The sequence below is a fragment of the Parasteatoda tepidariorum genome, chromosome 10 (assembly GCF_043381705.1).
Source record: "Parasteatoda tepidariorum isolate YZ-2023 chromosome 10, CAS_Ptep_4.0, whole genome shotgun sequence".
NCBI classification, from domain to species: Eukaryota; Metazoa; Arthropoda; class Arachnida; order Araneae; family Theridiidae; genus Parasteatoda; species Parasteatoda tepidariorum.
This window is the reverse complement of record NC_092213.1, coordinates 48,129,166-48,152,847: the sequence shown is the minus strand read 5'-3', so window position 1 is coordinate 48,152,847 and position 23,682 is coordinate 48,129,166. Positions and strand designations below refer to the sequence as shown.

General features: G+C 30.0%; 2 protein-coding genes and 1 pseudogene across 2 annotated transcripts; all 3 read right to left on the bottom strand.

Moving 5' to 3' along the window:
- Window positions 1–1,394: 1,394 nt before the first annotated feature.
- Window positions 1,395–6,068, bottom strand: LOC107456188 (uncharacterized). The gene is made up of 2 exons (XM_016073975.3): window positions 5,987–6,068; window positions 1,395–3,987 (listed from the first exon to the last, which is right to left on the bottom strand). Exon 2 carries the CDS (start codon window positions 3,966–3,968, stop codon window positions 1,839–1,841), a length of 2,130 nt encoding a protein of 709 aa, XP_015929461.2. The 5' UTR covers window positions 3,969–3,987; window positions 5,987–6,068; the 3' UTR covers window positions 1,395–1,838.
- An 8,009-nt stretch (window positions 6,069–14,077) lies between these two features.
- On the bottom strand, window positions 14,078–20,222 carry LOC107456191 (uncharacterized; annotated as a pseudogene).
- A 140-nt stretch (window positions 20,223–20,362) lies between these two features.
- LOC107456189 (uncharacterized) lies at window positions 20,363–23,160 on the bottom strand. Its single transcript, XM_016073977.3, has one exon. It carries the CDS (start codon window positions 23,134–23,136, stop codon window positions 20,473–20,475), a length of 2,664 nt encoding a protein of 887 aa, XP_015929463.2. The 5' UTR covers window positions 23,137–23,160; the 3' UTR covers window positions 20,363–20,472.
- Between the last annotated feature and the right edge of the window lie 522 nt (window positions 23,161–23,682).

Sequence of the window (23,682 nt, the reverse complement as noted above, 5' to 3'; positions counted from 1 at the left end):
TTTTATTCATTTATTTCTTTAGTATACAATACATGTAAATCTTGGGACTAGAGAAACAATGAAAATAAGTGAAATTTCCATATAACTAATCTAATGTGGAAATGAAAAAAAAATCTGATTTTGACAATAATCACAAAAATGCAATAATTTAAAAAATAGCAATCTAATCCATTTTACATAAATGCTTTCTATTAGTTTTAAATAAATGACATGTAAACAAAGAAGTGATTCTCTGAAACTACCATAATTTTTTTTAAATTAATACCTATTTTTTCAAAATCTCAAAAGTAAGTTCATAAGAACTGATATGAACTCACCTACACTGTAAAAAATTAGAGATGAAATTAGGTAAAAGGTAGGATGGGTGCTTTTTTAATGTAAAAACCATTTTTGCCGGAAAATGTTGCGGAACCGTAATTTTTACAATAATAACTGTAAAATTACTAAGTCACTCTAATTAAATATTACCATAAAAATTACGGCATAATATTTTACGGTAGAAATGAATTTTACGGACGATTCTCCCAAAGTACTGGTGCTTTTATAACGATCCGGATTTTTTTACAATGTATGGATTTTTTCAAAATCTCTTATGTACGTTCAAATGATCTTAAATGAAAACATGAAACGGTGTCCAAACGTATTAAGTATTTTTATGAAACAAAAATCAAGTCAAATTGTAAAATATTGGAGGTTAATGACTGCGGCTATGCAAAGTATAATAGCATTACATGCATGTTAAATCTACAGATTATTGTTAATCAGTCATGAACCATCTAGTTTCATATACATAATATAACGCATGGCTCGGAAGATCTTAACATTTTTACACAATCTGCCGGACATTCTGGCTTAGAAAATGCATGCCAGAATGAAGCTATTGCATGCCCGAACATTTTTTTCTGTGGCATAACATATGAATGTACCTATTATTAATATATGAGGAAAATGATATTAGCTACATAACTACGTCAAAACTTTTATTTTAAGTATAACTAAGAAGTATTGGGCATTATAAACAGGGAAGTAGGAAATACAAATGAGCATTGATGGAGAAAATGGGCAGCATTCTTAACAAAGAAATGTTGCGTTTATTTTTTTACGCATTTCAGGAGACGCGCCATACCTTATTTTTCCCTTCCTCTCTTGACTTTTGTCGGATTTGACGCTTTATAGAGCGAAGCGGAATCACTACAAATTAACTACAATCTACATACCTTTCGACATATTAGTTAAAATCATCGTTATAAACTTTTAACTATTATTTTTACAATGCAATTGTTCAGATAAAATTGTTTAAATGAAAATAAGTATGTCTATAGGAATAAAGAAAGATAAGTTAACATGATTAAAGATAATGATAAAAGGATAAGGATAATAAGGATAAAAGGATAAAGTAAGGATCAAAGGATAAGGATAATATGGATAAAAGGATAAGATAAGGATGATAAGGATAAAATGATAAGGATAAAATGTTAAGGATAATAAGGATAAAAGGATAATAAGGATAAAAGGATAATAAGGATACGGATAATAAGGATACGTTTAATAATGATAAGGATAATAAGGATAAAAGGAAAAGTTGACAATAATACATTCTACTTTGTATAATCAAATTCAATAATATCTAGACATAATTAATACCTTTAACCCATTTTCGTGGCCATTTATTTGCCTCATCCTACATTTTAGCGATTTTCGTTGAAATTAAAAATGTATTTAATCGACATTTCCTTTTGCAGATTTACGTACCCTGCCGGGCCCATAAGGGTTAAAAACACATGCGCCAGACCATATCCGGCAATATAATTCATGATCTCTGCTATAACGATATCTCGTTAAACTATCTGTGTTTTACAATAACAATACAATTTAAGTCTCGGACTGTCTATGCACCATGACTGTTTACCATACATATTGATTCTACTGATATCCAATACGTTGGGGATATTACTGACTTCATCGTATCGCACAGTGCTTTCAAACATAGCATCTCCTGGATGAGTTTTCAGAGTTATTAGATAATCTCCAAGTGTAGGAGGAGTACTGCCTAATTTCAAGATTGTGGAATTATTTTCAGCTAAACCTCTAAATTTTAGCACAATGCTATTTGGTAATCCACGTAAGGCATCTGTTATTTCCTTAAGATCCAATACACTACACACATTTGAAAAAGGAAGTAGCATTTCATTTATGTGTCTAACGATTGCACCGGCAACATTTACCACAGTCTTGTCATTCAAAGATATCGCATCAAAACTGGTGCAAGGACACCAATGTGGACGTATATTAGCATCTTCGCATGTTCTGCTATCAGGTATTTCATTAAAAATACTTAACCCGAGTTCATCAGTGGTTTCGTACAAATCTTGCTTCAAGTTTAGCACGTGCTTCAAAGTTGCATGTATATCAAAAAGAGTGATGAGTCTACCTTGATTAATGAGGAGATTTTTTTCAATGTTTGGATGTTGTTTTAAAAACCATTTGGGTATGTGTATATACATAAATGGCATCCTCTCTTCGAATTTACCGATGTACGTGAATCTGATATCACTGTATCTTATACCATGGTCACTGAACATGATTAAAAGAGTATTATTTAACGAACCATCATCATCAAGGGCTTTCAGGAGTCTTGCAGTTGGAGCATCAGCGTAACTGGCATAATTTAAGACATCATGAGTGAGAGTGGAATGCATGGCAAAAGCAAAATGTGGTCTGTTGTCCATGGTTTTAACAAAGTTCCTTAAATAGTTATTGATAAGGTCCATTTCTAATTCTGAATTCAAACAAGTAGAGTTGTATTTGTTTGGTTCTTCCTTTATTGTAGAGTGTTCTAACATTAGTGCCAATGGTCTGTAGTAATAATCTGTTGGCTGCGCCAGAAATCCCCGTTTGAAGTAGTTGAACGTTCCAAATAAAGGAGCGTCTTCAGCAAAAAATGTTCTGTATCCTTGCTGAGCGTAATCTTTCCAAATTAAACTTATATTATCAAAATAGAATGTATCTGCCATTGATTCATTCCAATAGAACTCAACGAAATGACCTGTAAGTAATGGTACCAGGTTAGGAAATGTATTATCAGCTACTTTAGTGTAACCTTTCATGTCAAATATGTTTATTTTGTCTTTTAGAAAACTCTTTGTTTGTCTGAAATGTCTGAGGAAATTCAACTTAGAAACAGAATCAATGCCATAAAGGATTACATTTAGCTGAGAAGAAGGTTTCAGTTGAGATTTTTCTTCTTCTACTTTTTCTTTAAGTCTTGTGAGAGGCATGTACTGCTCATGAGTATTGTTGTTTTTAAAAAAGCATTTCACAGCTATGTTGTCTTCATTAATAGGGATATCGAACACTAACTGGCTTTCAGTCGTCTTGTAGATGCCATTTTCTCTGTCCATTTCTGGTGTAACGATACGCCGTACCCCTTCATATACGCATTCTAGATCTTTCGCTGTAGAATTGTAATATTTTTGCAGCACCGATTCATTCAGATGAACAATACCATGTGGTTCAGGGGTCATGAATAAGGGACTTCCAGAGCAGATTAATGGATCCAGTACCTGAATGAAAGGAAGTACCGAAGGATCCAAAGGGTCCATTTTTGGTATTCTACAGCCAGGAGTGTTTATTATAGAAGCATGATTTTTAGTGGATTTTATGGCTTTGCGTGAGCTTTTTGGGATATTCTTTAATGAATACTCACTGTTTAACGAAATTGGGGTGAATTCGAAACTATTGTTAGATACTTTATTGAATATGGATGGTGTATCTAGAGAAGTGTCTTCCACTTCCTTTTCAGTCCTTTGGATTTTTAGGAGGGCAGTTCTAATCACAGTGTCAGCTGTAATATCTAAAATTGTTGAACTTTTATTTAAAATATAGCAATTGAATGCAAAGAATGCACCTAATGCAAACATAATCAATATTACGTATTTATTCCTGTAACGTAAGAAAGTAAAAGCCATTGTACCGAATTCTTGATACCTGAAAGAAACATGAATCACTGATAACAATTATTTGAATCTAATATGAAATTCATGGTGTTCCATAATCACTGCTCTTAATCTAATTTTTAGAATCTTTGGTTAAAATGAGGTTGAATGGAATGTATGTACATATTAAGAGTCTTAAAATGTCTAAGACAGGAAAAATATACATCGAAGTTAGATGAATCATTATTAAGAATGGTGGCTGTATAACCATCAAAACATGTTTGATTACTTGAGAAAAGAGTGCAACAATGATTATTTCAAACACTTATAAATTTTATCCAGCAACCTAACATGTTGTTTTTACACGTGCTTCTCTATGGTTATTTGTCAAATTTTGAGTTTTATGGTTTTTCGGTTTGTCATTTCCAACTGCGTATAATTTTTACTTAAATTTCAAAAAGGATTCTAAAAATGAAAGTTAAGGGTTGTAATTATGAAACATTACATACGATATGTGTGCAAATATATAACATATGATATAAATGTAATATACCTTATTTAGAATATTGCAATGAATCAGGTCTGCAGCTTACTTTTACGCTTATTTAATTTTTAAAAACAATTATACAAGTTATTTTTTTTGAAATTAAATATTTATTTATTTAAATTTTCCTTTTCCTAAGAAACTGTGAAATTTCAAATCTAAATCACATCTTGATTTTCCAAATAGTTTAGTGAAAAGATCTAAAAATTTAATTTAAACTGTCAGTAAATTTTATAGAAATACAAAGAGAGAGTTTTGATTTTAATTAAAAGCGAATAGTATTTATGGGGATTATGATTTATGCGTAATATAAAAAAATATAGCTATAACAGTAATTGAAATCTGTTATAATATTTAAATTTTATTGGTGTTTTTCTCAAACACTTAAAATTAAGGGTAAAGAAATTGAGTACGATCTTTGCATAATTTATTTAAATTCTGAAAATGCAACTACAGTTAACAATTTTGCTTGTTCCTACTTGAAAAATAGTTTTTAAACTCCGTGGTGTATAAATTAATAAGCATTTGCTTGAGTTAAGAATGAATTTTTCAGTACTTTAATGTAAACTCATACTATTTTATTCCTCTCATTTGGTATTACATATGTCATTTTTAAATTTAAGACATTTATTAATTTAACATATTACCCAGAGTTACTAAGTGGTCTATAGAAGTGAAACATCCACATGAAAAAAAAATGCTCGCACAGTACTCCAAAAAAAATTAAAAAAGAACACCGAGAATAATTTTAGAGTTCACCATTACAATATTAAAATCACTAATAAATGAATAAGAATGTTTATTTAGTTTACCCCACAATATCGGGTTAAGAAGAATGCAATAAGGTATAATTATTACTGAAAATGACTTAAATTTGTAAGCATTTGTTTTGTTCCAAAAAATTACAAAGAAAAAAATGGGATAATATAGAAAAAATAAACAATGGAATAAAAATTCGAAAATATACGAATAAAATTTCGTGTTAATTTTTAATGGAACAGAGTCGAGAAAAGGATTTTATTCGAAAAATCGCTTTGGTTTGAAAGTGTTTACTAAGTGATAGCAAAATTCCTCCTGAAATTAAGTCCGAAATTTTTTTTTCTTAAAAAGTGAAAAATTTCTTGTTTTAGATTTTTTCCCCTCAGAATTTTAAGAAACTATCGAAAGAAAAACTCACCCCAGTGAAACTTAATAAACTTGCTGTAGATAATTTGACTTAATTCCTTTACAGTAATTTTACAACATGAATGAAATATGAAAACAAATGACTAGAATTCAAGATCAAAGTGAATAAAATGCCCCTTGCATTAAAAGTAAATAAACATATTTATTATATTCAAACTAAATAATCAAAAAATGTGCTTTGAATTACCAGTGTACGTAGAATGCAAAAACACTATAACTTGGTTAAAATATTTTACTGACTCTGAACCAAATGTTTGTTTTCTTAAATAAATTTATAGCATAACTGTTTCATAAAATTGTGATATTAGGAAAATATACTGACCTGTTAACTATATATCACTTCTGTATAAAAATACAAAACAAACAATATTTCCATGAACGTGGTCTCATCTTTACATTACAGANAAGATTTTATACTATAGCACATTTCTATTAGGTTTAACGAATTACGTGTCAATTATTTGAATTCCAATTTGTTTTAATGATTCAGTAAAAAAAAAGCTGTTATATGGATTTGAATGCTTGTCTTGAATTCTTAGAATATTGTGCATTTGCAATGTACCTAAGTCAGTAGCGAGCGAAGCGAGTTTGGTTTGCGAAGCAAACCATATAAGATTTTGTAGCAATTTTTGGGGGTTGGCGAGCGTTAGCGAGCAGGGGTCGCAGTCCACTAGTACGAATAAAATTTCGAGTTAATTTTTAATGGAACAGAGTAAAAAAAAAGGGTTTTATTCGAAAAATCGCTTTGGTTTATAAGTGTTTACTAAGTGATAGCAAAATTGCTCTTGAAATTAAGTCCGAAATTTTTTTTTGTTGAAAAAAGTGAAAAATTTCTTGTTTCAGATTTTTTCCCCACAGAATTTCAACTAACTATCGAAAGAAAAACTCACCTCAGTAAAACTTAATAAACTTGCTGTAGATAATTTGACTTAATTCTTTTACAGTAATTTTACAACATTAGAGAAATATGAAAACAAAAGACTAGAATTCAAGATCAAAGTGAATAAAATGCCCCTTGCATTAAAAGTAAATAAACATATTTATTATATTCAAACCAAATAATCAGAAAATGTGCTTTGAATTACCAGCGTAGAATGCAAGAACACTATAACTTGGTTCAAATATTTTACTGACTCTGAATCAAATGTTTGTTTTCTTTAATAAATTTATAGCATAACTGTTTCATAAAATTCCGATATTAGAAAAATTTACTAACCTGTTAGCTATATCACTTCTGTATAAAAATGCAAAATAAGCAATATTTTCATGAACGTGGTCTCATCTTTACATTACAGAATTTAACACACTTCCGTTAATAGTCTGAAATCTCTTTGAATCGAATCAAAACATTTTTGTGGCAAACAACAAATAATTATGGTAAAAGCAATAAACATATTCTTCAACATTTGTTTTGAACAAAATAAATGTTATGTTTTTGATTCATAAAAGCTTTTAATTAAAAATTTTTTTTAATATTTTCTTTAAGGAAATAATTTATTAAAAGTGGTTTTAAACGGTGTACGTACTAAATTTGAATCTACGTTCCGCTTTAAATCATAAAATCATTAATGCAGAATAGATATTTTATGGACATAAACAAAGAATTTTTTTTATACAGTAGATGTATAATGACATTAACATTTAATTTCATTGTTGTTTTGGAAAGATAATATAGCACTATTCGGTATGCTCGAAAGTTATACATGTACAGTGGGCAAAAAAAAAACGGACCAAACTGAATAACTTTTGATTTAATGATAGGATCTTCACGTTCTAGGATTTAATCTTAATGGCTAGAGGGTTTGCCTTCAAATATGCTAATTAATAAGTGCAGACGATATTTTTAAATACGAAATCGGACACAAAAACGTACTTTCTTTGAATAAACATACCTATTTTCGAACGGATTCAGATTTCTGACCCCCAAAATATAGGGGGTAGCCGCAATCTGGGACATCTGGACCATAGTTTGTTCAGGAGAGCTGGCCAAAGTTTCGATCCTTTAATGTTAATTTTACTTTTTGCTTATTTCCTTATATCTCGAGACTTTGTAAAGCGATTTGGAATTTTTTTACACACAATTATTAAAATTTGTTCATCCAAAGATAATTCCATACAAAAAATAACTCTTCGCAAATATTTATTACTTCTTATTATTTTATTAAGAATGATTTTATTAAGAAAATTTTTAAATTATAGGGTATACGATTTTCGCATCATATAGAATGTATAGCATAAAGAATGTAATTTGTAGGGCAAAATACAAAATTTGTGCGGAATCGGTCGAATTGTTCCTGAGAAATTGAATTTTAAAAACGTTAGATTCTTAAAATTTTATTTTTCAGGAACTATTTAACCGATTTGGCTCAAATTTTGCATTTTGTCATATAAAATTCCATTCTTTGAAACTATGCAAAAAATTTTATATCTTACATTTCGAAAATTTTTTGATAATTCTTAACTGAAATAACAAATACTTACTAATAGTTATTTTTTTGCATATAATTATCTTTGGATGAACAAATTTTATAATTGTGAGTAAAAGTTTTTCAATTTGCTTTAAAGTTCTCAAGATGTAGAGAAATACGCAAAAAGTAAAATTAACATTAAGGGTTTCATACTTTGGAGAGCTCTCCTGACCAATCTATTGGGATCATATTTCCCAGATTGCGGCTACCCCCTAGATTAATTATTAATTAGCATAATTGAGGTCACCCCCTCGAGTCAGTAAGATTGAGTCCTACAACGTGAAAATTTTATCATTAGATTAAAAGTTATTCATGGTGTTCGTTTTTTTCTGTGCACTGTAGGGGAGAGTGGGGTCAATTGTAACAGGGTACGATTGAAACAGAGCAAAAATTTCGAGTGTCGGGTTCTAGATTTGGTTCCTAGGTGGCGCACAAGGTGTATTTAATAAATCTACATGAACACCCCTGCTGGCAACCATTTTTATGTACTTTTGAAAGAGTTACATCACAAAAGATATTTTCACACTACGTAAGTACTTTTTTTGGTATTAGAATATTATATTGTAACAAAGTAATTTTGTTTAAACAAATAAAAATTATTAACCGAATATGTAAGTGGACACCTTAATTAACATTTAAAAAAAAAGATTAGTTTTGTTAATTACCTAGCATTGTTTTTAACAAATGAAGCTGAAATGGCGTCTTGGGGACGATTGTAACAATAAGTAAAGGGACGATTGTAACAGCTGAAAATAAATAATCTTATGTTTACAAACCATTACTTAACTCTGTTAGAACCACCAATAGTTTCCTATATCATTTATATTATGCTGCATGTGCATTATTTTATTTGTCACCTTTCGCAGCATAAATTGAAATTTTTAACCCCTTAAAGTTAAACGTTTAACCCTTTAGGTCTCTTCTCATTATTATTTTCACTCCTAAAATACCACTACTATTTTGATCAATAAAAAAATATATCACAACTATGATAATATGTATAATTAACTATGTTTTAGTTGAATTTATGAACTGTTACAATTGACCCCGTAAGTGAGGACAATTGTAAGAAATGCACGGCTGTCAAAAAATACTAATAACTAATATAATAACATTTAAAATAAAGTATTTATTTTTTTCCTAGTAGAGGAAAGTCTACTTTACCCGTCTGTCAATTAATACTAATAATATATTGGATTTAATGTTAGTTAAAAATAGTTAAGTAAAAAATTTTACAATTGACCCCACTCTCCCCTACATTATAACAAGAATTTACGTTCCATAAAATATTTCGGTATAAAAAAGATCATCATACAAATTCGTGTGATTAATACGATAATTTCTTTTCTGCTATTTTCCTTTTCATGAGTGCCAGAGTAAATTCTTGCAATTTAAAATGTAACACTCAAATCTTCACTTTATGATAATGAAACTTTTAATCATCTTACGAAAAAGCAGAATTTATGGCAATATTATCGTCAAATGAAAATCAACCCCAGCCAAAATTTCGATAAGTTTAGGAATAACTTACGAGAAGAAAAAAATTCAGGTAAAATTACCATATTGTATGGTAATGGCATTTCTGGTAGAAAAAAAATTAAAATTAAACCCTGGTTGATTAATTGTTGACTGGTTGACCAAATTATAAGGTGTTCAATCCATTCATTTGGTAATTTTTCCGATCATATGACAGCCGTTCACAGGGAATTCTGGTTTTCCGAATTACAGTACTTTTTACCACACTTTTAATAAAAAATACGTGGCTGAAAAATAAATTCAAACAAATAAATGATATTTCTGCCATACTCTAAGATATGATCATAGCTATAGAATGCTATAGATCATGATAAAATTGCTAAATTTTACCGCCATTTACCAAATTTAATCACATATCGCCATATTTTATTGTTTATTTAGCCAATGCAATTACTAAAGTGCTTCTGCTAAAGTTAACTTTTTGGTATTTTCCTAGAGTCAGAAACACGGTAAATTAAATCGTATTCTGGCAGTTTTGACCATATTTTTTTTCTCATTGTAAAATATTCAAATTTTATCTGGAGCCTTGTGCTGTATGATTTAAAGATTCAATAATTTTTTGATTGCTCTACTAGCGGAACTTCAAGTCTTGTTATCACGTGAAGGAATGTATCGTTAATTTGATTTTTAACTGATTTCCACGTACTCTGTAAAAAAAAAAAAGTCCAGATCAAATTACGATTAAAGCACCAATACTTTGACTGAATCATTCATAAAAAATTTCTTTGCCGTTAAATATTAAATCGCAATTTTTACAGTAATATTTTTTTAATTACAGTGATTCAATTGCTTTATGGTTTTCATTACTGTGAAAATTACGATATTTCAGTTTTTGTTGTTCCGTAACCAGGGCCCTGGCTAAAGATGTCAAATTATTAGCTAATAAATTAACCAAATTTTAAAAGTATTCGCCAATTTTCAAAAGTCTTCGCCAAGTGCAAATCTTAACAGTTTTTTCATGATTAATTTTTCCCCCATAGAATTATTTAACGGAGTTTTATTTGTATTTTACAGTAGTTTGTTTCAGGCTTATATTATTTGTATCCAATTCTAATTGTTTACGCAGTGCATCTACCGAAAATAACTGTAATCGAATAAGAAATGCTGATTTGTTGAATGCTGAATGCAGCTGAAATGCTGATTTGAAAAATTTTTTTTGACGTAATTTTGAGGATCGAGTTAAATATATATTTTTTCTTCAAGTGGAAAAAACCGAAGCACAATTTTATTAACCAAATTTACGATTTTATTGCATTTGGCTAGATGGCGAGTGCTGAGCTTGGGCCCTGCGCAACATGCTCAAGTAAAAATAGATTTAAGGTAAACATTACCACCACTCTGACTACCAGCACTTTTTAACATAATTTGATCCAGCATTTCTTTACAATATTGTTAAAATGTTTAAAAAGTCTCAATCAATTTTTTAACACTAAAAACAATATCTATTGTCATTTAGTCGCCAAATAAAATTTTTTGGCCGTGGACTATAAGACCCACATGAATATGAACTTCCTAAGCTTTGCAGCGTCGAGTTTTTGTTGCGCAATTTATTGCTCCTGCTTATATATCTAAGCTATACATGGTCATTTTAAAAAAACTGAATGTCCAATACTTTGTATAAAGTTCATTTAAGATGAAACCTTCAATGTCAAAAATTATTTAAAATATTCGAAATGTGTCCATCTTATAACAGCCAATTTAAAAAAAATTGTAAACAAACTAAGCAATATTGCATGAAACGGAACGATTTCCGGAACGACGGACGATTTCCAAACATATAATTTAAACGGAGTGTTACATAATATTTTGCACTTGCCTCAAAACTTATCGTTATAATTTGAGATTTTTCACCATTTACGCGTTTAATATTTGCATTTCATTTTTCGTTTTTCCGATATTATTAAATATTTTTAAGAACGTTTCTTTTTAAATATTAATAGACTATTTAGGATATTTTTAGATAATATGAAGCATATTTCTTTATATGAAATCAGTTTCAAATGCATCTCACGGTGCAAAAAATTAATTTATTAATGTGGCTACTGACTGCACAGTTTGAATTAATATGAAGCAAACTTACAAGGGAATTCGTAAATACAAATTTCAGTCTATAGCTCTAAAAAAAGAAAAGGTTTCTCAGCATTTTGCATCTGTTTAGAAATTTAACTTTTTAATTGGGGATTTTAGCGTTATTTCTGCATTTTATATTGTTTTAAATAAAAATTCTTTCTCTTACTTTCTTTCTTTTCTTTTCTTTTTAAAAAATAATGCTTATATATCTCGGGGCACTTACTGGTATTTTTTGAAAAATATGACTCCTATTTTTTCTTAGGGAACCAGTTTTAATGTTCTTCGAAAATTCGTGAAAGAAATTCATGTGACAAGACTTACATTTTTCCCTTCTTTAGTTCCTGATTTTAGTTCAGTAATTTTCTGACGGATGGCGCTGCGGATAGTAGATCTACAAATCAAAGAATCATATCCTGTCATGATGATATGTGATTGTCACTGATGTTAGTTTTCTCGAAAATATTGCATAAAATATGGCGATATAATATGTGATTAAATTTGGTAAATGGCGGTAAAATTTTGCAATTTTATCATGATCTATAGCATTTTATAGCTATGATCATATCCTAGAGCATGTCAAAAATATCATTTATTTGTTTGAATTTACTTTTCAGCTACGTATTTTTTATTAAAAGTGTGGTGAAAAGAACTGCAATTTGAAAAACCAGAATTCCCTGTGAACGGCTGTCATATGATCGGAAAAATTACCAAATGAATGGATTGAATACCTTATAATTTGGTTTTATCAACCAGGGTTTAATAAATTTTTTTTTACCAGAAATGCTATTACCATACAATATGGTAATTTTACCAGAATTTTTTTCTTCTCGTAAGCTATTCCTAAAGTTATCGAAATTTTGATTGCGGTTAATTTTCATTTGGCGATAATATAGCAATAAAGTCTACTTTTTCGTAAGATGATTAAAAGTTTCATTATCATAAAGTGGGGACTTGAGTGTTACTTTTTAAATTGCAAGAGTTTACTCTGACATCCACGAAAATATTCTCTGACATCCACGTCATAGTAATATATCAGTCAGAGTAATATATTCTCTGAATATATTACTCTGACAACCACGAAAATTTCCTTATATATACTCCTTCTTTGAACGCTTTTGAAAAATTGCGATGCAATAATATTTCTAAGTTTAGCAAGTTCATTTTTTGCAGGGCCCTCTGCCGATAGGTTTTTGGACTAGAAACTATGAGAGGGGAAATAATTGTTTTTTTTTTTAAATCCTTTTTTCTGACAGATTTTTTTCAAAAAATTCCCTGTCTAATTTAGGACATTCCTTATCAGTTAAATGAATGTTTGCAACCGCATTCTAAATAAATGTTTTGTCTGAGGCAAATTAATTTTCTTAGTATTATGAAAAACAACATAACCATATGAGGAATACAACGATGTGAATTTTTAATTGTTTATTCAGTAAAATATTTGCGTATGATTACAACAGAGGTACAGTGCGACAAAAAAATTGAATTACCCTGTATAACTCTTGATTTAATAATTAGATCTTTACTTTCTAAGACTGAAACTTAATGGTTTGAGGGCGTGACCTCAAATATGCTAATTAATTAGTTCAGACCATATTTAAAATTACGAACTCAGATACACAAATGTACTTTCTCTGAATAAACATGCCTTTTGTTCAACAGATTCGGATTTTTGACTCCAAAAATTTAGGGGGTAGACACAATCTTGGAAATATGGTCCTCATAGTTTGGTCAAAAGAACGATCCGAAGTTTGAACCCAATAAAGTTAAATTTTTTTGTTTATTTAGTCATATCTCGAGAATTTTTTAAGCAAATTAAAAACTTTTTACACACAATTATAAAATCTGTTTATTCAAAGATAACATAACATTCTTTAAAATGGTACACTTTAAAATTTTAAAGTAAGTGTTATTTTTAATAAGTAATAAAAAATAATAAATAGTTGGGAAAAATTTTTTTTTTCGCGAAATGGAATCTTTGGCTAAACAAATATTTCGGAAAAACAAATTTTATAAATGCGCAAAAACTTTTCGATTCGAGTAAAAATGCCCGAAAAAGTAAAATTAACATTGGTACAGAATTGGTACATTGGTATTGCATCGCAACACAGAAGCTCAAATTAACATTTAATGGTTCAAATTACTGCAATCTCTCCTGTCCAAGATTTTGTCCTTTGAAATTACGGTTATCTCTATATTTTAAGGCTCAGGAATCCAAATAAGTTGAAAATACTTTCTGAAAAAGTACGTCTTTGAGTCTGATATAGAAATTTTATATATTGTCTACACTGATTAATTAACATATTTAGGATAAGTCGAACTATTAAGACTGAGGCATAGTGTATAAAAAAATCCATTTATTATATTAAAAATTATATCAGGTATCCCTTTTTTACGTACAGTACCAGGAGTAAGAAGGTTTTGGTTTGAAGAAATTTTTATTTAATGGAAGTATTGTGTTGTGCGGATACATCAAAACTTTCAAATTAGCTGTGTTTTACAGTAACAATAAAGTTGAAGATTTGGACTGTCTATACACCATGATTGCGTGCCATACATGTTGATTCTACTAACATCAAGTACCTTTGTAACATTATTTTTGTCGTCATACTGTACAGTCCCTTCGAATATGGCACTTCCCGGTTGCGTTTTTATTGTGACGAGATAGTCAACAAAACCATAATATGAATTTGTTTGCTTATTCCTTGAATTTGTAATTACGTCCCCACTCCCTGCAAAATTCCATCCTAAATCATTTGATAATACCATTAGAGTGTCCGTTATAGCATGAAGATCCAGCATTTCACAAATATTAGCATGAGGAGCTAACAGTTCATTTATATACCGTTCTATAGAATAGGCAACCGTAACTACGACCAAATCATGTAATGGCACAGTTTCAAAATGTATACAAGGACACCAATGAGTTTGTATATTGGCCTCTTCACATGTTCTTTTCTCGGATACTTCGTTAAAAAGACTCACTCCTAGTTCATCAGTGTCTTCCAACAAGTATTGATTCAGATGAAGTAAGTGCTTCAAAGTTGCATGGATATCAAAAAGAGTGATGAGTCTTGGTTTACGAACAGATTTTTTCCTACTTTAGGATATTGCTTCAAGAACCATTTGGGAACGTGTATGTACATAAATGGCATCCTCTCTTCAAATTTACCAATGGATGTGTATCTCAGTGCTCCATATCGAATACCATGATCGCTGAAGAGGACTAGAAAAGTGTTATTAAGAGCTCCTGCGTCATCGAGAGCTTTTAGAAACCTTACTGTTGGGGCATCAGCATAACTGGCATAGTTTACCACATCATGTGTAAGAGTGGAATGCATTGGTATATGCATTGGTAATTATAGAAATGTCTTCTGAATCCTTCATATTGATCAAACTTTTACCTACAATATACCAATGGCATAAACAGTAAATTCCGAAACAGAAGAAAAGAACTATCACATATTTGTGTCTGAAACGTAGCGAAACAAAAGCCATTTAAACTCTCTCTCTACACTTTTATTAACATTAGCATCATGGTTTTCTTATCTGAAATGGAGATTTAAGTTCATTGAAAAAAAAATTATTTATAAAAATTTCACAATAAACTTTCAGTTTATGCGTCTGATTTAGAGGTCTTTACAAACATTTAGGGCAAAGAATGATGCTATCACTTTGATTGTATAGCGAAATACATAAATAAACAAGATATAAAAAAATAAACAAGCTTTTACAGCTCATTTACATTATGCCTATAGAACTCAGATTCTGCCATTTTCAAGACTTGCCGGACGTGAAGGAACGTCTGGCAAGTCTTGAAAATGGGCACCTATTTTTGAGCTCTAGAAATATGTAGACTGTTATTTCCAATTTGTATATTTTTGACTCGAATGAAAATTTTTAATCAAGTAATTTTAAGACTGTTCAATGAGTTTCAACAATTCTTAAAATAAATATAGAGCGTATATTTTCTAGATGTGCAAAATCAATTGATATGAAAAAAAAAGCTGTAAAAGAACATAACATGTTGGGTTACTCTTTTAATTGCTTTTTTTAACGTTTAATTCAAGTTTTGAAATGCTATTGTCTAAAATGTACCTAATACTTAGATTTACGCAAAAAATAATTATAATAAATATTTATTTGTCATGTATTTTCCCTTTTTCGAAAATTAAATATTAGATTATCTATGCTCTTCTTCACTAGAACATTATGGAATGTTCAGTTAATAAATTACAATACTTAGATTTCTCTTAAAGCAGGAGATAAACTTATTTATACATTGTACTTTTTAAAAACTTTTTCAAAATTGAAAACCATGTGGTGGAGAAGATTATACCTTTAAAAAATATATTATAGCGGCTGTTACACCTCAAGAAGCAATTTTCAAAAAAATAATATTTGAATTTAACAGTCGAACATAACTTGCTTTCAACTGAATTGAGTGTTTTCTGAATGTTAGACTTATAGTTTTCAATAAGTTCCTGAACTGTCTAATGTAACAGTCAAACGCGACTTACTCTTAAAATCAAAACGATGGAATGTTTTCAGAATGTTACTTAACATGTTGTTTTCACTAAGCTCTTTATTTGCCTGATTTATACCTCTAGTCAAACATAACTTGTTCTTAAGCACAAATAAATGAAGTGTTTTCAGAATATTACTTACCATGTTTTTAATACATGCTTTCAAAATATTACTTAACATGCTTGTTTTAGCTGAGCTCTTCACATGCATGGTGCATACTTGCAGTCAAACATTAACACTTTCTTCAACACAAATAAATGGATTGTTTTCAGAATATTACTTAGCCTGTTTGTTTTCACTAAGTTCTTCATCTGCTTGATACATACTTACAGTCAAACATAACTTGTTCTTAAGCACAAATAAACGGAGTGCTTTTAGAATTTAACTTAAGATGATCATTTTCACTATGATCTTGAACTGCCAGTTTAGCTTCTGTAAAAGTTGGAAAAGAATGTTTAACCCCTTCCTTCTCGCTCCCGTGAAAATGACGGGGTGAGGTTTCGCCCTCTATTTCTCGTTCCCGTGATATTGATGGGCTGGAGTGTTCAGTAGTAACGCGCCAATAAGACTAAAACTAATTCTTTTATTTTTGCCCGGAAAACATTTCATTTCTCATTTTACACACCAGATGGTAGTACCGAGATATTTTTAAGGTAATTGTAGATAGTTAGTTAATTTTAAGCAAGATGTCAGCACTAATCAAATACGTAATACAAATACGGAATACAATCAGCGCAACTGTTGCACTGATGAAGGTTGCCCTTTGAGCATCCGAAACAGCTGTCTGCATTTTATAAATATTTTTGTGCTCTTTAACTTTGTTTGCCTTAGTTTGGTTTGTTATAGTTAAAACTAATACAAAATTGTTGAATTTTGAATTGTTTTACATAGTAAAAAATCTTTCCTTACCTTCTGGCTATAGCATAATTAACAGAAGATTGCAAAGCACGTTATAACACATGATACATTTTTTACTTAACAATTTACTTAAAGTTAGATATTTAAAATCTCCAAAAAACATTAAGAAATAGAAATAAAATTTTGAAAATCTGCAAATTAACAATCTAATCTCTAAAATCAGATAGATTATTATCTCATTAGTGAAGTTTAATGAAAAAAAGTCTTAAAAACGTAAGTATATTTTCTAAATCTGATTAAATAATATATTTGCAGGTTAGAATTTATGTGGGAAAATTTTGATAATTATAGGGCATGTTAGTTTAAGTAATACTTACTTATGTAAGTTTAAGACAAATAGGAATATACCATAAAAGGTTATACAAGCAAAAATATAAGTATTTATTTTTATCAGAGCTTATTTAAAAATATCATCGAGTCACGTTTCTTGTAACTTAGTTCACGTACGTAAAGCAACACACGTTTTAAGGCAAATAAAATTATCTTTTATAGAGCAATAATATTTTATGATTAATTACAACGACCATTCCTTATATAACCCGTGCTTCGTTTTAATAAACAAACTAAAATAAATCAAAAACTTTTGATGTAATATTTCTTTTCAATTATATTTAAAAAAAGTCTTAATTTAAGCTAAATATATGGTTCTCGAAAATAATGAGAAATGAGAGGTCTTATCAATCTAATTTTTCTATGTATATTTGATTAATTAGTTCCAGCTTACAACATGGTGTCTTGCAGAACTTCATGTTGTTTTTGTAAGATACTATGTTTGCAAGCTGTAGCAATGGTATCTTAATCATATTTTTAAATTTTTTTTAAAAATTAAACTGAATATATTTCGGAACAGGGAAAATGAGAGGTTTGATCAATCGAATTTTTTTATATATATTTGATTAATTAGTTCCAGCTTACAACTTGATATCTTGCAGAACTACATGTTGTTTTTGTAAGATACCATGTTCCAAGCTGTATCAATGTTATATTAATTATAGTTTTAAAGATTTGTTTAATCAGGCTATATATGGTTTGGAACAGTACAAGGGGGATATTAGAGACATTTAATCAATCTAATTTTTTATATAAATGTGAACAATTAGTTTCAGCTTGCAACATGATATCTCGCAGAACCACGCGTTGTTTCTCTGAGATAACATGTTGCAAGCTGTAGCAATGGTTATATAACATATTTGTGTATAAGTATCAATACAAATACGTTTTGTTGCAAGTTTTACTCTGGTGTCTTCGGCCATTAGCATGTGTAGAAAACTGTTAAATTCTTAGTGTAATGATAAGAATAATATATTTATTGTTTACTTTTACTTTCGGTTCTAAAGGTTTTTATTTTTATTTTTTCACAGAATGAATTTAAAGGGTGGCATGGCCCACTGCACAAAACCAAAGTTTTTTGCGCACAGCCCTACCAAACGAGACACATCATAAGAAAATAAAGAAAACTTCTCAAAATATTAATACGAGACCAAATCCAAAGAAACAAAAGACCAAAGAAACAAAATAGTAAATTTTAAAATTGTCTTTATAATAATCAGTTTACTGAATCAGTTAACGGTTTCAGTTCAGATTTCTTGCTTTTCATCTGAAAATAATTATTTGAATTTTTTAGATGCAATTCTTGCTTGTTACTTTTCTTTAGGCATTTAATTATTGTTGTATAGATGTTTTTAATTGTATAGACATGCAGTTATTGCTTTCCATAATTATTGCTTTCCATAATTATTGCTGAGTAGACATTTAATGATTTCGGTATAGACTTACAGTTAGTGCTTTCGACATTTAATTGTTGCTACATGGATATTTAATAATTGATTGATAGACATGCAGTTGTTTTCCACATTTAATTATTGCTGTATGGATATTTAATAATTTCTGTATAGATGCACAGTTATTTTTTTTACATTTAGTTATTGCTATATATGTCTCTAATTGCTCAAGTTTGTAAACGCAACTTTTGATTTCGACATCGAACTGTTGCTATATAGATATTTAATAATTTTTGTGTAGGCATACAGTAATTGCTTTCCACATTTGTTTATTGCTGTATCGACATTTAATAATTTCTGTATAGACGTGCAGCTATTTTTTCTTCTTCATTTAATTATTGCTATATAGGTCTTTAATTGTTGAGTGTTAGACACGTAAGTTTTGATTTCGACATTGAGATGTTGCTACTTATGTATTTAATAATTTCTGTGTAGACGAGCAGTTATTGCTTTCCACATTCTTATTGATAATAGACAGTCAATAATTGCTCTATAAATAGGCAGTTATTATTTTCCACATTTAATTATTGTTATATAGTTGTTTAATAACTTGCTGTAAAAGTATGCAGTTATTGTTTCCCACATTTGCTTATTGTTGCGCATATTTTAACTTACTAACATGAATAGTACAGTGGGAAAAGTTCGACTTTTTGTTCTTCTCACAGGAAACATCAATGAATTTAAAAAAACAGAAAAATCAAAATTGAAATATAATCATCAAAGTAAATTAACTATGAAAGGACCTTGTGAGATTATGTTGAAAATTTTTTTGTAAGAAGTTGCAACTTAAATTTACTAATTGTAAATAGAATAAATTTATGAAGACATTTTAAATTAAAGTAAAAGTTTATAAACTTACCTTTAAAATATGCATAGTAATTAGAAATGTGTTTTAAATCTCAAATGAAAGAAGGGACTTATTGCATAAAAATTAATGAAACTCTGCAATTATATTATAAGTAAAAAAGTTATAAGTTTTGAAAATTAGTTTAAAAGTTTCATTTGATAATTTTTCATTCATACGTTAACGGTTTACTGGAAATTCTAGTTTTCAAAATTATAATTCTTATCACCACACAATTTTTAAGAAATTCAAAGCTAAAATGTAAATTTTACCAAATAAATAGTTTTTATGCCATGCTCTAAGTCTAAGATATAAAAATTACAAAATTTTATCACATATAATAAAATTATATTTCAGTGATAATTTTACCAAAAATCATTACCATAGCGCTTCCGCAAAAAGTACTGAGCCTTTTGGTGCTGCCATAGAGTAATCATAGTAAATTTTGCCATATTCTGGTAGTTTTGCTCATATTTTTTCTCGGTGTAAGAATTTAAAAACATAGTTAACCAAGATAAAAAAAAATTTATGTACCTTTATGTGAATCATCAGCCAACTAATTGAATAGTAATTTAATACCTAAATTTAGACATTGATAATATCTCTCAGATGTAGATATGTTCCTATCATGTACCATACATATTCCCTAATTGTTGTAAGTAGCAATTTAAGGTGGCTCAGATTTACAATAACAGTAAAGTCTAAGAACTTGACTATCTATGCACCATGATTGTCTTCCATACATGTTAAGTCTGCTGATACCTAGCACAGTTGTTTGGTTAGTCTCAATATCGTATTGGATAGTTGCTTCAAAAATCGCTGAGCTTGGTTTTACGCTTAAAGTTATTAAATAATTCTTAACTGTTGATGACAATGACGGCTTTCTTTTATGTTCATTCCCTGAGTTTCCACTGAAAATATCCAGGCGAGCATCATTTATAGTATATACTTTTAATTTCGCGCAAACTTCCGAATGAGGAAGTAAAAGGTCGTTCAAATGATCTACTAAAAGTTGGGAAAGTGTTTTAACAGTTGAATCATTAACGGATACATCAACGTAATTATTGCAGGGGCAGTAGTGGGGTTTGATGTTTGCATCAGCACAGGTTCTGTTTTCTGGAATTTCATCTAGTAAGCTCAAACCCAACTCATCAGTATTTTCTGCAAAATTGTCTTCTAGGTGAAGTAAATGCTTCATGGTCGCGTGCAAATCAAACAATGTAATCAGTCTATTTTGATTAATCTTCAGATTCCGTTCCATATTCGGATACAAAGATCGAAACCATCGAGGTACATGTATATGCATGAAAGGCATACGTTCTTCATATTTGCCTATATACGTTTGTCTTATATCACCGTATCTTATGCCATGATCGCTAAATATAACGATAATACTTGTCTCAAAAGCTCCTGCATCATCGAGTTCTCTTAAGATTCTTTCTGCAGGTTCATCGGCCCAGCTAGCATAGTTTATATCATCATGCGTCAGAATAGAAACCATGCAAAATGCAAAGAAACGTCTCTTGTTCATAGTTTTTACAAAGTTATTTAAGTAGTCATACATTATATCGACTTCAAGTTGCGAATTTATACAAGGAGACATATCAGCTTTTGCTTTTTGCCATGCCTCTGAGTTTTCTATAGCCAGTGCCATAGGTCTGTAATAATAGTCAGTAGGTGGGTCATGGAATCCTTTTTTCAAGTAGTTAAAGGTTCCCGAGTAAGGCATATCTTCCGCAAGAAAAGTTTTATATCCATACCGAGAATACTCTTTCCATATAAAACTTACATTATCAAAATAAAATGTATCTTTAATCGTTTCGTTCCACAAATGTTCGACAAAGTGTCCTGTGAGCAGAGGTACTAAATTAGGAAAGGTGTTATCACCGACTTTTGTATAGCCATTCATTTTAAAAGTATTCACTTTATTTTTTAAAAACGCTTTTGTTTTCTTAAAGTGTCTTACAAAGTTTAGGCTAGATACAGAGTCTATGCCCAAAAGAATGACATTCAAAGGTCGATTAGTTTTTGGTATTTCTTTTTGTGCGTCTTCTTTGAGCTTTACGAGAGGGAAATATTGCTCATGGGTGTGATTATTATTGAAAAAGCATCTAACTACAACGTATTCCTCTTCAATGGGTAGATTGAATTTTAGTTTACGAACATCGGTTCTATAATAGTCATTCTCTCTGATGTTTCCAGGCTCTTCGTGTTTACGTTTGATTCCCTGATACCAACAATCTATATCATCTAGAGTTGAATTGTAATACTTTTTGAGCACTCCAATATTTAAATGGATGATTCCATGAGGCTCTGCTGCTAGAAAGTTAGGAAACTCTGAGCATCTATATGGGCCAAGAATCTTAATAAATTCTATCACCGTTGGATCCCAAGGGTCGAATTTGGATATTTTACACCCAGAAGTATTCAAGACCAAACCGGAATTAATAGCAGTTATCAAATTTTTTTGTGTCACCGTGTTACTCACTTTATTTCTATTTCTATTCTTTTGTTTGGATCCTAACACAGGATCACCATTTAAATCTGGATGCAGTAAAGGTGTTGGAGTCTTATCAGACTTGTCCAAATGCTGTTGTATTTTAGATGTCACTTTTCCCATGTTTCTATGCTTTTCTATCGATTTTAACCTAGCATTGCCACTTAAATTTAAATGCAGTGAAGGTGTTTGAATCTTGGCAGATTTGGTGATACGTGTTTGTATTGGAGGAGTCACTTTTTCCATATCTTTATGCTTTTGTATAAAAGTTGACCCAGGATTACCACCTAAATCAGAATTCAGTATAGGCTGGCGAATTTTCGAGTAATTAGAATAGGTTTGTTTTGATTCATTAAGGGCATGTTCTTGAAGGCGCGCAGAAGCTCTTGTTGTTAGGAACTCTTTTGGTAAGTTGTCAAACAAATTGTGTTTTGAGTCCATATTAGTGAAAGATGTGTGATGTAACTTAGTTTCATCTGTAGTTGTTTTTTCTATCCTTACGAAATTCATAACATCATGAGATAATCCAGCTGCCTTTTGACTCAATTTATTGAGCATATGAGTAACTGGAGTAGAATGTAAGTCATTTAAATTTGATTTTAGTAACTTTGTATCACTTTCTCCATGCGAAGGAAAATCTTCATTCCTGTTTCGAAGTAGCATGTTTTCTCTCATAGGTTTAAAATCTTTATTGACATTAATACCACTGATTCCTAAGACTTCAATTTTGATGCTTTTGCTTTTTAGCATAATGCGCCATGTTATTAAAAAATAAATTCCAGAACAAATTAAAAATAAAAACACAAATTGATGCCGTAGGAAAATAGTTGCCATTTCTCAGTAGAAAAAGTTTCCCTCACCTGAAAAATGAAAAGAAAACTAATTTAAAGAAAGAAGTGTTTTTCGTCACGTATCCACACACAGAAATTCCTGCACAATCACTTTAGTTAAATTCAGATAATTCCATTATGCAGAGGTGATTTGACTGTTTTATATTTTATTCGGGAAAAAATGTTCCTTCAAAAATACTGCAATAATTTAATTTATACTGCTTAGCGATTGCTAAGGAACAATTAATTTATACGAAGTAGTGTTCTCGACATCCCACCAATAACCATAAAATCAAGCTCAAAAGGCGTATAGAGCAGGATCCATTATCTGTATAAAGGGCAGAGGATACAAGTTCTTCATTCATTCGAAAACTCCTGCTGTTAGGTATTTAACCAATATAGCGCATAGGTCGTTGAACATATTTGTGTGAAATTCAAGGTGGTCATGCAATAATTAAGTGCAAAATATCGGCAAGAAATAATTTGAGTGCTTATAGTCGTGGATGAGCAGTTGGACAACTGGAAGGCACTGATATAGATTAATATGATT

Coding starts and splice junctions, on each gene's coding strand:
- LOC107456189 (XM_016073977.3), bottom strand. CDS start 23,136: ATGGCAACTATTTTCCTACGGCATCAATTTGTGTTTTTATTTTTAATT.
- LOC107456188 (XM_016073975.3), bottom strand. CDS start 3,968: ATGGCTTTTACTTTCTTACGTTACAGGAATAAATACGTAATATTGATT.